This window comes from Cololabis saira, chromosome 9 (genome assembly GCF_033807715.1).
Source record: "Cololabis saira isolate AMF1-May2022 chromosome 9, fColSai1.1, whole genome shotgun sequence".
Lineage (NCBI taxonomy): Eukaryota > Metazoa > Chordata > Actinopteri > Beloniformes > Belonidae > Cololabis > Cololabis saira.
Genome location: NC_084595.1, coordinates 14,022,433 through 14,040,360, shown reverse-complemented (window position 1 = coordinate 14,040,360; position 17,928 = coordinate 14,022,433). Strand labels below are relative to the sequence as shown.

Here is a 17,928-nt window from a genome sequence, read left to right as displayed (position 1 = left end):
GCTGGGAATGTGAGGTGGGGCCCCCCCCTCCGGAGCAGAAGGGATGCGCCTGATGGGCAGCAGCAAAAGTAAACATTTACACCGTATTAATAGTCAGGCAATTGACTGATGATTGATTAAATGAGATGTCTAGAGCACATCATACCCGTAGTGTTACGCTCGATGCTCAGAATTAACAGTTTCAGACATTGCTGGTGTATTTTTTTAACCCCTGTCAATTATTTCCAGCCCTGAATGTGCTCTCCATTAGCTCGAGTGCAAACAACGGTGGAAACTGTCGACGTAATCAACAATGGCAGAGGAAACTGGAATCCAGCCTCTGAAAAAGTGCTTATTCATGCCTACAGATGTGGGCCATTACAGACGATCTCAAATAATTTGTTTAGTTTTTCTTCAACACTCAAACAAAAGCAGAACAGAGATCGCTTGAATTTGACTCTTTATTTCACGTCACGTCAATCATCCGTTAAGCAATTATTATCCCAACTCCACAAAAGTCAGTGTGACACGCTGACTGCATGCTCGCGGCTCTGCTTTTCTGCACAAAGCCCTCTTTTATCCACTCTCAAGCCAAACCCCCCCCACCCCCAAGGGCCGGATGACCCCCGGCGCTCTGCAGGGCTTACGGCTGCGTCGAGGAACGTGGACACTTTCACGTGCGCGAGCTGCAGAGTGGAAGCAGCGCTGAGGCTGAGGCCGTCCACCTGTCAGACACGACTGCTCGCCATCGGAGAGGTGAAGCCCCGGCGATCCCGCGGCTCCGAGTGCTCTAGAGCTTTCGTGATGAGCAGGAGTGCAAACAGCGTTCAGGAGAGGCGTCGATCTTCACACACTTTCTGCAATAGCAGCTTTGGCTGGTGTGACGTAACTCGCTGATATCGTTCCAAGATCAGAGCTGAGAGTAGATGTGGAAATGGGGTCGTGGCCCTGCTTCAGATTGGACTACAGAGGAGGGAACACTCATTACCCACATCTCTGTTTTTATGAGGGCTTTGAATGTCTAAAGGAGACCGAGGTTTTTTATATTTTGTCTAGTATTTTTGTTATCTAAAATAGCAGGAATAAACGTCCAACATGTCATGTATGCTGTTCTGTTCGGGAAGATGAGAAAGTATGAACGCTACTATAGTATTACATTTTAATCAGGATGTCTTTTTGGGGCCAAAATAGTAAGACTGGAGTGTTGAAAGAGTTTTACCGGAGACATATTAAGAAAAATTTCCATTTTGTTATTTTTTCATGTAAGAGCCTGAGGTGACTAGTACATCAGAAACTCTGACATAACCCAACACTTTGTTTGGATCAGCCAGTTTGAAATGCATTTCTCCAAAGGTTCAGATGTTCCAGATGCTGAAACATCGTATACCCCAAATCTGAGTTCTTCGTCACTATTTCCACTAAACCTTACAAACCTACCTCATGTTCTGCCCCCCCGAGGGGCAGCACAACCGGCTACTATGAACAGAGCTGTACAAACATGAAATGAACTTTTGAAAGAAATCTGTGTTTGCTTTCAAAAGTGCCTGAGCTGCAGGTTCTTACATTTCGTGTTGTATCTATAAATCTGCAGATTTATCCGTGCATGTAGTCATAACTGACTGGTTGTGGCAATATGGTGCATATCTGTAAGCTGAGACGTTTACTGCTCGGCTCTGAAGATTTACTACGATTTGTTATAATTAAGAACACACACGCAGCTACTTCTTGGTCCAGTGCACTTCAGCGGGAATGAGATCCGGTAACCAAGCTTAACTGTTCTTTCAAAGTGAAGTCGTTTTCTGATAAATGTTTGCTGTTTACTAAACAACCGAGCAAAGAGATGCGAGGAAGTAAGCATAAATAAAACGTGCAGTGAATGTCCCTTTTAATCCGGTTGTTGCTCAGCGTTCACTGGACCAGAGTCCACTTGTGAGCTTTCAGCTCGGGGCTTTTCCCTCGCACCATGTACCCCTGCGAGGAAACTCTGACGGTTCAAGGAAACAGCCGGTGAAAACTCTCCTCTTGAGCCGGTGTGTGGAGATCTTGATGATGAATGAGCTCTATAGAGGTTGGTGCACGACTGCAGGGAACAACTGAGCCCCAGACAGGGTCTTAAATACCTTAATAAGACGGGGACAAAGCCTCATTCTTCCCGTTTAAAGCGATTGGGTTCCCACGTACCTCCCCTGAGGCCCGGCTGAGGCCCGGCTGCAGGCTGCAGCAGGTAGTTAAATATACACCCTCCTCTGGAGCACCAGCCCTTTGCAGGGCGTGCTTAAGCCTGGAGCGGCACAAAAGAGCAGTCGGGACCATCATCCCGCCACCGACACGCCGGGCTCAGCTTCAGCTTCACTTTCACCCCTGAGAGGAGGTGGTGAAGCTCACAGGTAGAGATGGGCGGTATGCACTAAAAAATCATTTCTGGCATTTATCCGATAACGATAAAAATGACGATAAAAAAAATACCCAATTCAACTCCATCTTTTTAACTATTTCTTTCCTTCTTCCTTCCTTCCTTCCTTCCTTCCTTCCTTCCTTCCTTCCTTCCTTCCTTCCTTCCTTCCTTCTTCCTTCCTTCCTTCCTTCCTTCCTTCCTTCCTTCCTTCCTTCCCTTCCTTCCTTCCTTCTTCCTTCCTTCCTTCCTTCCTTCCTTCCTTCCTTCTTCCTTCTTCCTTCCTTCCTTCCTTCCTTCTTCCTTCCTTCCTTCCTTCCTTCCTTCCTTCCTTCTTCCTTCCTTTCCTTCCTTCCTTCCTTCCTTCCTACCTTCTTCCTTCCTTCCTTCCTTCCTTCCTTCCTTCCTTCCTTCCTTCCTTCCTTCCTTCCTTCCTTCCTTCCTTCCTTCCTTCCTTCCTTCCTTCCTTCCTTCTTCCTTCCTTCCTTCCTTCCTTCCCTTCCTTCCTTCCTTCTTCCTTCCTTCCTTCCTTCCTTCCTTCCTTCCTTCCTTCCTTCTTCCTTCCTTCCTTCCTTCCTTCCTTCCTTCCTTCCTTCCTTCCTTCCTTCCTTCCTTCCTTCCTTCCTTCCTTCCTTCCTTCCTTCCTTCCTTCCTTCCTTCCTTCCCTTCCTTCCTTCCTTCCTTCCCTTCCTTCTTCCTTCCTTCCTTCCTTCCTTCCTTCCTTCCTTCCTTCCTTCCTTCCTTCCTTCCTTCCTTCCTTCCTTCCTTCCTTTCCTTCCTTCTTCCTTCCTTCCTTCCTTCCTTCCTTCCTTCCTTCTTCCTTCCTTCCTTCCTTCCTTCCTTCCTTCCTTCCTTCCTTCCTTCCTTCCTTCCTTCCTTCTCCTTCCTTCCTTCCTTCCTTCCTTCCTTCCTTCCTTCCTTCCTTCCTTCCTTCCTTCCTTCCTTCCTTCCCTTCTTCCTTCCTTCCTTCCTTCCTTCCTTCCTTCCTTCCTTCCTTCCTTCCTTCCTTCCTTCCTTCCTTCCTTCCTTCCTTCCTTCCTTCCTTCCTTCCTTCCTTCCTTCCTTCCTTCCTTCGTTGTGCGTCGATTTAAAGCAGAACCATAAATCCGGCTTTACACAAAAACGTCATCAACGGAATTTATCATTTTTACAGCGAGATGACAAATTCTTACTGTGGGGATTTTTTTGACGGTATATCGTGAACGGTAAAAATATTGCCCATTCCTACTCACAGGTCAGATTCAGCTTCACTTTCATCCCTGAGAGAGGAGGAGGGGAAGCTCACAGGTCAGATTCAGCTTCACTTTCACCCCTGGAGGAGGAGGTGAAGCTCACAGAGCAGCACTCAGCTTCTCCACCACCACAGACAGGAGTCAGAAAACAAAACCATTGCATCCCAGCACTTTCTCTCCTCATCATTTCCTCTACAACGAGTACTTTAAAGCAGTTTCCAGCACAGATGTTCACATTCATCAGCTGGAAATCTCAAGAAAAAAGCCTGAAAAGCAGAGACACTGCACCACAGGACTCGTACGCTAAAGGTCCAACAGACGTGTCCACTAACAGGAGGTTTCATTTAAGTTCTAACAGTATTTACATTAGAGATATTAAGTACACGATCTTAACACAACAATATACACTGCAGAAAGCGCCCTAATCTCTCCTCCATCTAATTCTTACTCTGCATATCCAGCTAATCACACGCTAGCAAACCCACAGATTTGTAGATTAGGGTTGTTTGTGCTTCACATTAACAGTCGGACCTCGGCAGCAGTTGAGCGTGATCAGAGCCAGAGCCGTGCAAAGCAACATCTGGCTTTTCCTGCTCGGCGCGCGGCTAACAGAGTTATCACCTGATGATGAAGGTGTCACAGTCTTAAAGGTGTTACACACCTGGATGCTACTATAGGAGACGGTAAATGAGACACCTGTCACTTGTAAATGTGATATGCTTACCCGTGGGCCCCTCTTGCCTGGTTTCCCCGGCAACCCTGGAAATCCTGGAGGGCCCTGAAAGGAGGAGATAAAAGATGTCACGAGCTGAATGCAGCAGGCGTATAGATACGGGAAAGTAAGAGCTTCTGTCGTTTCAGGGGAGCGGTGAATAATAAAGCAAGTTTCCACTTTTCAAAGTTAAGAAAACTCTTATAAATGTAGATGTTCAGTCAGTGAAAACAATGCAAGTTGTTTTCTTCGTCTTCTCCTCTTCGGTGAAGCGAGCTGGAAGTCACAAAGCAGTCGGCGAGGAGTCTTCAGAAGCAGAAGCATCCTCTCCGGCCGTCGCCGGACGGGTGCACGGACCGCGAGCGCGGGTCATTGTGCCGGCAGGGAGGTCACCGCCGTTCCCGCCACAGCCAATCACATTCATTAGAAGCATCGGCTGGCTTTAAAACAATTTCATACATGGATTAGCAAAGCTCCGAGAGGTCGCGTTTAATGAGGGGTCAATCTGAGGAACGCGAGATGTCGGCATCGCAATTTATTTTCCCATATCTCCGGAAGTTTAGAGGGGGAGAGGAAACATTCAACAAGTTTTGAAACTGGACTTTGTCAAAGCTGCAGGAAATATCCAGCGCTGTTTGTGTGCGGTTTTGGTCCGAACCCCTCGCCATGATTATAATCTGTCAGCCATCAGGCTGTCCGCACAAGATAAACAGTCTGCGCTGCAACTAATGTCTTCACAGGATTCATCCAATTTATCTGCAGAAACGAGAGCTTTGGAGTCGTACTGTAGTTTGGGGTTCCGGTCGTCTTCGTCACGAGTGTCTAGTATTTCATGTTTGAAAAGTTGTCTGTCTTGATCAACCACACGCAAGCTGGAAGATCAAATTATGGCAGAATGAAACTCTCGGGGCAGCGCTCCAGCAAAGTTCTGAAAGCATCACCGTCTGCAGAGGAGAACAGGAGCTTTGAAACAGAGCAGAGGAATATTTCCTTTTTAATACCACTCAAACAAAACTGCTGTCCTTCCAAGCCAAAAAAGATGTCTGGTAAATGATTCAGAAGAGTAACGGTGATTTAATAGCCGATTAATTCACTGAACTCATCAAACTGCGAGCTCTAGAACATGAGCAAGCAATATGACCAAGAAAATCCTCCCGGGGGGTCTGGGGGGGGGGGGTTGTGACCACAAACTAACACACCATTTTTCCTCTCTGTCAAAGCACAAACTGAAGACATACATTTTCGGTCGATCGTGATTTAATACAAAACAGAAGTTGTTCTAGCGGTGGAAAGTCTGGCTAAACGCTTCGTGTGCTGAAGAGGAAAAGTGGGAGGATGTGAAGTTATGACAAGATCAACATAGAGCCGGTCGATGAACACTAACGTGACGTACTTGCTCCTCTTCCAGGTCCTCCGTGATGGTTCTCATGTTGCTAATTCATTAAAACAGGGAGAACGATGTAGAAAGTGAGCAGCACTCAAACTCCCCCTGAATTCAGATTGCATATAAAGTCCACAGGGGCCTCTTACACGAGACAGTTTGCCCTCTACACACCTGCTTTTAACTATGAATGATCCATGTGCTACAGCTGCTGAATGCTGATGCACAGTCAGGACTGGAGCCTGCTGACTTCTGCATATCCACACGCAGAAATCAAACCTTTTCCTGTCCCTGAACGCCAGTTCCTTCTAATTACTCAACTCATCCTCCACCAGATGTTCCTACTCTACTATTATTATTCTCATTTCTCTCTATGTTTGTAACTCTGAAGGATATTTGCTCCTCTGGGTTTGGTGTTGGACACGCCCTCAGCTCCGCCGTGTCTCCAAAGGTTCGTCCTTGACGGTTTCCCCTTGAAAACAAACCGCTGTCCTCTACTTCTGCGTCCACCCTGACTCTGATGAAGACGCAGGGGCTGCATCATTTGTCTAATTTTTTCCTGCCGAGACTCCTCTGTCCTCCGTCCTCCTGCCTGCGACCCGGAAATCAATTTGGGGAAAATTAAGATGAATGAACAATGTCTCAACGACGCTGCTCCCGCCTCCCCCCACGTCTGTCCTCGACCCCACTGCACACACCTTCAAATATGAAAAAGGTGGCTGCTGTGTTGAAAACTCTGTCTCTTTACTCAGTCCCAGGCGTCGGTGAGCTCAGCCTCCCTGTTTCTGAGATGTCTCGTCCTTCGGCTGAGAGACACCTGATTCAGCAGCACGCTGCTGGAGGACGTGTCGAGAGCTCCTCTTCTACTGCACTCCTCCGTCAGCGTCCGTGCATCCATTCTCCTCCAATATCTATCTAATATCTAAGTATTCATGTTTAGCAGTCAGCCTAAAGCTTGAGTTATGGTTCTGCGTCAAAACGACGCCGTGCCTACGGCGTCACTGACGTGCACCTCCCAAAAATTGTAACTACGCGTCGAGGCGACGCAGACCACACGCAGATGGAGAGGGCTGTGATTGGTTCGCTTGGTAGCAACGCATTTCCGGTTTCTGGTTTGAAGCAGTCGTGAACTTTCAGCGCTATTTCCTTCGTGTATGTATGATTTTTTTTGTTTTGTTTTTTTGCACAATAGTTGTCCTTATCTCTTTGATTCACTGTGACCGGAAAAAGTCGGATAAACCATTCAGGAAACGATCGCAAATTAGCGGTCACGGGGGGTACTGCACCGCGGCGAAATGGAGTGACGGAGAAGTCCGAAGGGTTCACGGTGACGGCGTCACGGTGACGCCGTAGGCACGGCGTTGGTTTGACGCAGAACCATAACTCAAGCCGAAGTGTCACAATAGTTTTGTCAAAGGTGCAAAACAAGTTGTCGGGTTAGAACACCAACCTGCCAGGAAAACTCGGCCGTCTTCATGTTTAAATGCCAGATCATGTACTGTATAAAAAGTAAAAAAAAAAAAAAAAAGCTTAAAGGAGCATGAGGCTCCTTTTAAGAAATGAGACTCTCTAGCGCCACCCTTCGCCACGACGGCCGTCGGGGGTACTGCAGCCAACAGTGAAGCCGGCACGGGAGAACGGGGAGAACGCGCATGCAGCGTCATGTGACGTCACATCCGCAGCCCAGCGCAGGAAATTCCGGCCTGGAATTGCAGCACATTTTGCAGCACACAGCCTGTTCAAGGCAACGGAGAGATACACTAGAGGGCTAATTCTTTTTGGTTTGGAACGCTTCATCTGACATTATTACTAGAAAACTTAAAACGTATACAAATTTTTTTCATAAATCCTGCCTCAATCCTGCCTCATGCTCCTTTAACAAATTGCTGTCCAAGAGTTGATCTTTGACAGTGATTTGTAAATCACTGCTGCTGAACTGCTAAACCCTGCTGGACCCCAACATCAAACGTTTCTACAGCGTGGATCTCCACAATTGACAAATGTCCCCTACGGTGCAACGTCTCCTCAGCACCGTCTCCATGGGAGGATGAAGTTATGCGGGGCGACATGTGGCGAGGAATTTAATTCAAGCCTTGATTTTGTCATTGTCCATCGCAAATGTAGCCGACGAGCAGCACGAGAGCAGACGACTGGTAACAAGTGCTCTCATTTCATTTCTGCCACCAGCACCTCATCATCTGCACCACCGATATCTTCGGCCCATGAAAATCTCATGCATCGGTCAGGGTTCCTATAAGTGTACACCATTCAGTCTTCAAGTTTTATTCTATATCATATCCCTTTTGCAGCAAACTTCTACAAATGACAACACGGACCAGCTTCACAACACTAAAGTAGTTATAGTTGCAAATGTGTAAAAATGTCTCCACATGAGAGATGAAGCACTACAATCAAATGGGGGTGTTTACTCTCAGGCATCCACGTAACCATGGTAACCACCAGAGGTTAGAACCACAGACATCTGTCCTTCTTCTTTTTGTTTTGTTTGTTTCTTAAAGGTTTCTTCAAGAACCAACAAAAAGAGTCCAGTTTTCCTTACGATTCAGACCTCGGAGTTCTGCATTCATGCTGCCGGGGGGGGGGGGCTTTAAATATTTACTCTGAATGGCTGATTGTGTACGTGCTTTATCCCGTCGACCTTTGACCCGACTTTAAAAGTGTCCATTCTCTGAGCAGTCACGCCGCTCGCAAGAGGAATCTAGCACCTCGTCGCCAGCCTCTCCCCTGAGCCAGCGGCAAACGGCAGCTACGGACCTCCGTGAACGCTCTGCTGCCAGAAATCAAAAAAATCACACATTAATCAGCAGCAATGTGGTGCTGATTGAAAACTATTAATATAACAAGCAGCTGAGAAGAAAAAAAACATGGGTGGAAGCAGTGAAACAAATAATTTCCGGTTATTAGCAAGAGTAGCACTGCCAAGTTTGCAAAACCGCACAATGAGATGCGTCAGAATCCGAGTCAGCAGCAGCTTTGAGACAACGAGGGGCAAACAACTCAACTGTTGAGCAACAGACTATCAAGCGAGTCCACAAGGGAGGTCCCTGCAACCCGGCTTCATTCATAAAACAGACAAACCGCTGCAGAGACCGACCTCCTGCTCGTCATGCAACACGCTCACGTGCACTTATTCATTCCTTGGACGTGTGGTGCAGGTCTGTGTTTTCACGGAAAGCTGAGTCACTCACCGGCGGTCCCGGTTCTCCCTTTAGTCCAGGTGGTCCAGCGAGCAGCGAGAACTGGGTCGGCGCCAGGTCGAACGTTTGGAAGCCATCTGTTGCAGCTGGAGTGACTGGAATGAGCGAGGTGGGGTTGAAGCGCCGCACACCGGTCCCGTCTGGCCCGGGCTTGTGTGGAGCTACTGTGGTCAGCTGCTTGTGATGGGAAGCGGGGGCGTCAGAAGCAGCAGACCCCCGCGTGGGAGCAGCTCTGCTGGGAACAGGTCCACTTTTCCCGTAAGGTTTTGGAGAACTTGTCACTCCGCGCTTTATGTTCTTTCTGGCATGTATGTTGGGGTTCAGTGGGGTCACGCTGATCCGAAGAGACGCGGTAACGGTTTGAACCGGGAAGCCGGCGGGACTTTCCAATGAATGAATCAGTGGAGGAACAGACACGGCCCCCGGCTTTGGACCACTCGCCGTCCGATGCGCAGAGGTTTTGTTCAGCATCAGCGAGCGGTCCGCTGGAAGAAGAACTTTAGTCCTGCCGTTTTTTTCCCCAGTCACGCCAAACGTGGATGTTTTGGCCTTTTTGGACATCACAGTCGATGACGCTGGAGTTTTGTGAGTGACAGTAATGTTTGGGTCTGAAAAGAGAGGTAGCAGGGGTGCAAACACGGGCCGATACGTGTCGGCCTCTCTGCAATGTTTCTTGATGTAGTCACAATAGTTATGAGCTGCCTCGGCAGAGGGATAAATGTCGAACTGGCAGATGGCTCCTTCAAACGGCACGGAGTTGCTGCTGGACTTGCCAAGCAGGAAGAAGCCCTCTGGGTCCAGGGCCTCCTCTTTCCTGGGCTCCAGATCTGCATGCAGGCTCTTCTTACCACAAGATGTGTGCAAGAATGCGTGACGGCCTCGAATGTCCAGAGCAAAATGATGCCACTGGCCGTCGTACGTGTCATAGTCAAAGGTGACGGAGCTCTTCTGCCCGACGTGCACGACGACCCTCCCCGGCGCCAACTGCGCTCCCAGCTGCAGTTTCCTCTTCCTCGAGAGAACGGAGAAAAGAAACGCGCTGTTGAAGCGGTGGACAGACAAGCTGAGGATCAGAGAGAGGCTGGAGGCGTTGTGGGACGCGGGGACCACCGTGCGCAGAGGCGCCTGAACGCGGGCCCTCGGAGTGAGGATGACGCCCGACTTGAAGGGGATGACGCCATTGGGGATGGGGCGAGCGCCTGAAGGCGATGAGCTGCCTGTCCTTCGGCCTGAAAGTCCGAGCTGCTGCAGGACATCCACATCTTTAGAGAGAGAGAGGACAGAGACAAAATAAATCACGTGCTTACTGCAAACATAAACGCAGAATGACAAAGAAGGGTTAAAAATACTGCATTTCACTCAATATAAACATCACATGAGGCATTTTAATGAAAACCTGAGATAGAAACAACATGTTGTACCCCACAGGAACAGAATAATGTAAACCTGCAACCAAGGCTAATTAAAAAGGCTGCATGGTCACACATCAGCATGGGGTTTGGGGGATTGCTGCATATAATGTAATCGTTACATCAGTCTTAATTAGGACGGTGTGGAGAAGCCCCAGCTGCAGGAGTCCCTGGGTGGGAGCAGTTGTGTGGATGCAGGAGGTTTGTGTGTTTGTGCGGGAGGATCTGGCGGTGCCTGCTGATTAAAGACCTTCCCTTTCCGACGGATCATGAAACCATAATGCAGTGCTTTCTCCACGTTTTAATTGCCACTTGCACATCACAGGGGGAAAGTGTGAGTAATGTTCACACTTCGCAGTGTTGTGCGCACTGTTCATTGCTCCTAATTGGATCTGCACCTTCGTGAAAGCATTTATTTAAATCCACATTTCAGCACAGAAATTACAACAACAACAAAAACTGCAAACTGTTTCCAGATGCTTCTTTAAGCAACTTTCCGTCTTTCCCCGTGGTTGCCACATACGACGGTATGCACAGAAAAGTGTATCAAAAACATCTAGCATGTGAATTTACTCTGCGTCGATGTAAAACAGGAAGAAGAATGTTTCTATTCAAGGCCGCGAAGCGCCAACCGCCACACTGAGAGCCACTGGAACTAAAGCCCTGAGGTTTTATTCAAATCTGCCTCCAGTGTAACAGCCAGTTCCCTCGGAGCACCAACATCAAAACAGGTAGGACATGTCCCCATTTGGTTTTTGTTAGGCGTCCCTGCAACTCATCAGTACTGTCAAACAAAAGCTTTGTTGTTTATGGAAAATATTGCATTCCATCCCAAATCAATCAGCACATCTCAGATGCAGAACATTAATCCTCTTGGTGAGTCCAATATAGGCCCTAAAACCTTGCGTAAACATGTAAAAGATCCGTCCCATTCCAGATTAATGCAAAACAAATGAGTCCAGGACAGAAATAAACTGCTGAATAATGAATTGCTGCTCGGCAGAAGGGAAATATGTAGAGACAAGAGTCCTTGTGAGAGGAGGGAGCGCCGGCTCGGCGTGCAGGCAGCAGGAGGTCGGCCTGACTGGGAAACAGTGGAGAGGAAACTTCAAACGCATCCTGAAACCAGAACGACCGTCTGCACTCAGTCTTCTAACACTGCACTGATTTGAATTGTTAATGAAGTGTGAGGAAGCAAATTTGTTCCTTGATTGCGTGATGTTTTCTCAGAGCTTTTGCTGCATAATATCTAAATCTAAGCGGGTAGGCGGGTCGCCTCGGGCTTTCTGTGACCTCCCGATGAGCAGAACAAAAATAACAGAGAACTGGGTACAACACTTCCCGGAGACAAATTAAGTTGAAGAGTGTTCACAGCAGACAGAAAAACGTTAACAGAGCAGGGAACATGCACGCCTGGGTTAACCCTCACCGTGGGGGTGAAGTCGATGCAGGCCGGGGTTTCCTGCAGCAGCCTCAGTTAAAATCAGCCCGGGTTCCACAACAAAGAGCAGAAAATTATGTTTTATAGCCACATGAGGGAAAAGTATTGAATAAAAACAGTCTATCTACATTTTTAATAAAGGCAGATGAACCACGAGCTATGTGTCGAGACCAAGAATGCTTAATAGCACATTGCTGTTGTTGGCCTCCTGAGCAAGGCCATGGATCTCCATTCCAGCAGATATTGGTGAAGGTTTGAAACTCTCCAACACACTTTACTTGTTAAGATGAGTTAAGAGAAATCACTTAGTCCACTTCAGTAAGATTTACCTTCAGAGATGAATAAACTATTGTTGAACAGACCAGCCAGGCTTTAAACAGGATATGGCAGGATGTACGCCATTCATTTATGTTATATTTATTATTATCGCTTGTTTCACGACTTCCATCAAAGCACAGGTAGATGAGTCGACTCAAACAGTGACCTTAAGAACAGCTGGGTCAACATCTGGCACTGTGCCGACACATGTCACAAGGGTATTCCACCCGCGGTACCACAACATCAGCCTGCAGAGACGCATAAGGTCTTTTTCTTCTTCTTTTTTTACAACGGACACAATTTACTGCGCGCTGTTAAAATATCCGTGAGATGCTCTGGTCACAACACTCTAGAGATGCAGGGCAACCCCCCCCAACCATGTCTTCACAGCTCTGTTCATAGCTGCTGCTGATGTGAGCCACGCGACTCCCCTGGGCCCCTCCCCTTTCTCCTAGTGTGCTTATTTGCAGCTAGCAGGTTTCTACAACCATGCAAACATAAACGTAGACACATAACATCCGATATTCCTTAAAGCACGTTACCCTGCATGAGAGAGCCTATCGTACCCAGCCTGAGGGTTCCCAGCAGCCGGACCAGTCCGTCTCCGTGGGAACTCAGATGAGAACGCTCCAGTAACGTAGCGGCTAGCGGACGGCTAAACACCCCCGTCGCATGGGGGCTCAACAACCACCACGCGTAACAGTTACATCCTCCCTCTGCGTTTTGGTCTGCAGGTTGAGAAAGGTAAATACCTCCAGGGACCTACAATCCCACGGTTTCACTCCTTTTGATATTTGTACGAAGCCACACTGAAATTTTAGCGAAACAGCTGAGATAAAAGGTTCCTCAAGAGCTTTTTGCAAAGGGAACATGGTGACCGCTGAAGGAGAACCGAGACAGAAGGATTAGACGCACAGCGTGGTGCTCTACGGCCACCTCATCCCACCTTTAATCAGAACCAGCGCCATGAAACTGAAACAAGATATTCTGAGGTTTCTATCAACTAATGGCACTTTTCCACTCAGCTCGGCTCACCTCCACTCGGTTTGGTTCTTTCCCACTAGGGGTGTAACGTGCCTAGTAGATACTATTTCTGTAACTATTCTGCCTAGGTTCTAAGCGGGCTGAGTCGGGCTGTATCTGACATCATCACATCGATTGGTCGGCGGGTTGGAGTCAGACGTCTGAGTCAGGATGTGACATCAGCGAAAGAGCGACTCGACAGGCAATGGCAGCGCAGAAGTCTGTTTCATGATCCAACTCTGAGGTGCAGATGTTCATAAACCTGGTGGCTGAGGAGAGAATTAAAAAGGGATCTAGACGGGCGATAAGGAACGACCAGATCTACCAGGAGTTCTGTCACTTCATAGCTGCTCGCGGCTACCAACGGGCTTTTCAGCAGCGCCGAGACAAACTAAAAAGAAATTAAAAAGCGTCGCTGCTTGAAGCTTCTTCACTCTCATTTTTTAACTTGATATCGAACACAAGTCACAGACCCAGCAGCACATCTATCATCTCCTCCAGGTTCTACATCTTTAGTGTTCTGCTCCAGTTGCTGGACTGTTATGGAAAAGAAACCAGGCCGAGTTGAGTTGAGCCGAGTGGGTACTAGTGGAAAAGTGCCATAACCCAACATCCACTTTCAGAAGAGGTCAGAATAGAGGGTGAAGCTGAGCGAGCTTGATGTTGGATCGGTGGGTTCCTCTGCTCCTGGTAAGAGATGCTAAATGCTTTGTGTTTATAAAACCCTTTTCTAGAGGAGCTACAACACCATAACCCACATGCACATGTGCACGGACATCCATCCACAGCTGGTTAGTCTCTGTGATCCTATGTCGCTTTCGTACACACTCCCACCAACCTCCGGGATGCCCCCCGGTCCCCGGTCCCCGTTCAGATCCAGCAGCTCCAGCTGTTTACTCACCTGTCGATACCAACACATCTGGGTTGTGGAGGTGCCAGACAACAAGGCAGCCTGGTTGGATAAAGCCAGAGACTCCCGGATTTGAGCAGTAATCAATGACAGATTGTTGGTTTTGCTGGAGCGACCTGCCCCCCACCGGTGAATGTTTTCTCTGTTTAAGAGGCTCATCAGGTGATACACCATGTATGAGAAACTTTACCCTGCATGAATCACTTCTGTTTTGAATCGTACAGTTTTTGTGAAGCAAATTTGTGAAACTACTTCCTCCAAAGTGTAACTGGGGGGAAAACATAGAGACCAAACTCATCCATCGTTGCTCTTACCTTGAGCCTGCGAGAGCCGTAGAGAGCAGCTGCAACAGAGAAAGGTCCAGAGAATCAGAGTTTTCCTACAAAGAAAGAAAAACATCAGAGTCATGCACATCTGACCGGGTGTCAAGTTCATGTGGAAGCACCCTGTTGGGTTTCTGACTACCATTTGATGCTCGGGCCTGAAAAGTAAAGGTTTCATTTATGAAACGACTAAATCTGACGATTGTACTGTACTTTTATTCATTTGTTTTATTCTATTCTATTTTATGACTGTATTTTATCGCTGTATCACTGTATCTGTCTTTGTTGGGATATGTCATGCATGGATGCATGCATTTGTGATTATGTCTATTGTGCATTTTTTATTTTATTTTTCAAAAAAGTCTATTAACATCTGGCGAAGGGACTGCCGATGAAAATTAGCATTTCCGCTAACTCGAGTACATTTACTTTCTGCAAGGAAACGTTGATCAATGTACACTGCCCCTTTTTAAAAATAAAGAATTGAATTAAAGAAACCGTAATTGTGAAATTGAGACGTCCAGTTTCTGGAATCAACCGTTACAGAATCAGAAGTTACAGGAATTGATGAGGTTCTAGGTTATATTCGCTATGTGCTAAAACTGTGTATGTGCAGATTGCAGTGATGATGCCTGCTGAAGCATGGGCAGCAGCTCCGCTCTGGTCAGAGACAACGAGGAAGTTCTCCTCTCACCAGTTGACCTTCTGACCTTCGGCACCGCTGGCCCCGTGGATGCTCCGACAGCACCACCTCTGACGTATTTAAATAAATAAAAAGATAAAGGGGGAAAAAATGTTCCTTTTATCTCTAAAATCGTGTATCCCACCCTTCCAGTGATTTTGGTGATGGTGTGTGTGTGTGTGTGTGTGTGTGTGTGTGGAGGGGGGTTAAAGGAACTTTCATTCATCGGAGAAGTGCCAAACGTTCCCAGGGGGGGGGGGGTTAGGCCTGCTTTCTTAAGACAGCAGTGCATTTATTATCCCAAGACAGCCAATGTGCAGCTAATTTCTCCCCATTGATTTTTTTTAGTGACTTTTGTAGTTTAATATTAAAATGAACACCACTTGCTTACAGACGGAGGTGATATCACAGTGAAAGTTTTAACCTTCCACAGATGACTGTGAATCTCCGGGATCATGTTGGATTGTTTTACACCCCTCAGCTAATGATTTAGTTAAAACGCAGCAGATGGGGCTGGTCCCCCCCCCCCTCAGTGGTCTGGGCCCTAATGGCAGCTGTTACAGGAAATCTGTTACATGTGTGGTTGTGCAGCGCTGGTCAACCACTTCCACACTGGGAGGAAGCTTTAAAAAGTTCTCCTTGCTTCTACTTTTCATGTCACTCTAAACCCGTATCAGCAGCAGCACCAGGGCTGGGCAGGGGCGTCAATTGGGTATGGCAAGGTATGGCAGCCGCAACACCTTGGCTTCAAGGGTTAAATGTAAATGTTTGTTTTTTTAAATACATTTATGGAATTACTCTCTGTCTCTTTGTATTGATTATTCTATTACTTAATACATATAGAATAACTACAAATGCAAATCAGAACAACATGATCGATTTCACTAGTTATTATACACTGCAAAAACTCAAAATCTTAACAAGAATATTTGTCTTATTTCTAGTTAAAATGTCAAATTTTTTTGAGACATTTTAACTAGAAATAAGACAAATATTCCTGGTAAGATTGAGTTTTTGCAGTAAGCGAGACTGCATTTGAAAAAGTTCTAATTTTCTTGACCACCCAGATAAGCTCCATAGCAGACTTCTGTGATGAGTATTTGCTGGACGTGTTGATTGATACTCTAGTTAAGTTCTGTGACTCGTAACCTTGCCATACCTTAGCTTCCACTGAATTGACGCCACTGGGGCTGGGGGAGAAGAGAGGGGGGGTGGGGGGGTCTCCGGTCCAGAGTGTGAGCAAGCCTCCCAAAATGTTCAGCGGGGTTTTATGATCCAAAATGTTAACTTCTATCTCTCCTCCCATCGCGACGGTCGGCCAACCGGCTGAGTGAGATGCTCAGCAGGGAGGAGAGAGGGGGTTGTCTCCTCCTCCTCCTCATACATCTCTCTCAAATCAGTCCCAGATCGTTTGGCAGCTCATTTTGAAACAAGCAGCAAAGATACAACTAAGTACAGTAAAGCCGAGGTTTTCAGTGAAAGTGTCTGAAGAGCGGTAATAACTGCGTAATTAACAGTTTATTAACAGCCTATAACAGAATACAGTCCGTCCTAAATCACCCGCGTGCTCTCACTATATAAGTACAATAAGTATTGCAATTTCTATTAAAAATTGAAGCACCACAGCAACTTTTTACCCCTGCTAGAGGCTCGTATCCTAACTTTTCTTAACACGAGCAGCAGTTGAGCTCCTGCGTCAAACCCGCTCCTCCTGACGGCGTCAGGAGCGCGCAGGGACGAGCGTGAACCTGGGGGGGGAAACGGGTTAGAGACGTGTCCACTCACCCCCCGACTCCAGTGGCTTTCAGGTTGGAGTGCGGGGCACTGTCCGGCTCCATCGCGGGTTACTTCATTCTTTCCTGGGAGGTTTTTATTACAATCCAGAGGAGGCAAACTTTTTCCATCCCAGGTGATTCTGGAGCCGCGAGACGAAAAGAAAAAAAAAACAAAAAAAAAAACGGATTATCCGACTGTTAAAACGCGATTTGTAGTCATGTTGCTGTCTTTTCTCTTCTCTGTAGAGTCCCAGAAGATAACGGCAGATTAGAAAGATAATGTTGATCAAAAAAAAGGAGAGAGAGAGGCTCCACCTGCGTGCGTCTGTCTATGTGTCTTCGCGTCTTCCCCTCCGTCAGGTTTGGAAACAAGTCGTGGGTTGTTTCTGTGAGGACGGCGGGTTGTGCGTGCATGTGTGTGCCGACTTTCCAAAGTGAAAGTTTATTGTGGACAGAGGGAGATCTGGAGAAGGGGGGACACCTCCCTCTGTCGCCCTCAGCTGACATCCAGGGAAGCAGTGCGGCGCTGCGCGCCTGCAGCTGCAGGCTGGAGCTGGAGCTGGAGCGGCCAGGGACCCGCGCTGGATCAACCCCGGATCAACCCTGGATCAACCCGGGATCAACCCTGGATCAACCCTGTCCCTGCGCGGCCGCTGCGCTGGTTACTTGTTGCGTTGGAGGATGCAGGACTTGTTGAGCCGCATTTTGTAATAACGGGGCATTTCGTAATAAACGTCCAAAATGTAATAACTTTTTCATTTCATTTTGTAATAAAGCCGCATTTTGTAATACATTTTGCCACATTATGTATTAAGTTATTGCATTTTGAGAAGATTATTATAAAATGCACTTGCAACTTTTTTATTTTCTAGGAAATGTAATAACATGGTGCATTATGTAATAATATTATTGTTGTTTGTTTAACAATGAATTTATACAAGAGGGACTTTTGTTGTTTTTTATGCAATTTCCCTTAGAGCTATGTAGCCCAATAAATCTATGTATAATACTCCAAATATAACTTTAGTTGCCTATTTGTAGTTTGGAATTATATAGGCCAATAACAAACAAATAAACTATGCTTTAGAATTGTTTTTACATAATGCACAATGTTATTACATTTTCTAGAGAAT

The 17,928-nt window shown here is 47.0% G+C and overlaps 1 protein-coding gene across 1 annotated transcript in view; it reads right to left on the bottom strand.

The window, feature by feature from the left end:
* Positions 1-17,215, bottom strand: part of col27a1b (collagen, type XXVII, alpha 1b) — a 90,914-nt gene extending 73,699 nt beyond the window's left edge. Inside the window, exons 1-4 of the mRNA XM_061730524.1 lie at positions 16,806-17,215; positions 14,330-14,394; positions 8,906-10,176; positions 4,328-4,381 (exon numbers count right to left, since the gene is read on the bottom strand). Of these exons, the coding sequence (XP_061586508.1) occupies positions 4,328-4,381; positions 8,906-10,176; positions 14,330-14,394; positions 16,806-16,858 (1,443 nt within the window). The 5' untranslated portion in view covers positions 16,859-17,215. The remainder of the gene's footprint in view (positions 1-4,327; positions 4,382-8,905; positions 10,177-14,329; positions 14,395-16,805) is intronic.
* Between the last annotated feature and the right edge of the window lie 713 nt (positions 17,216-17,928).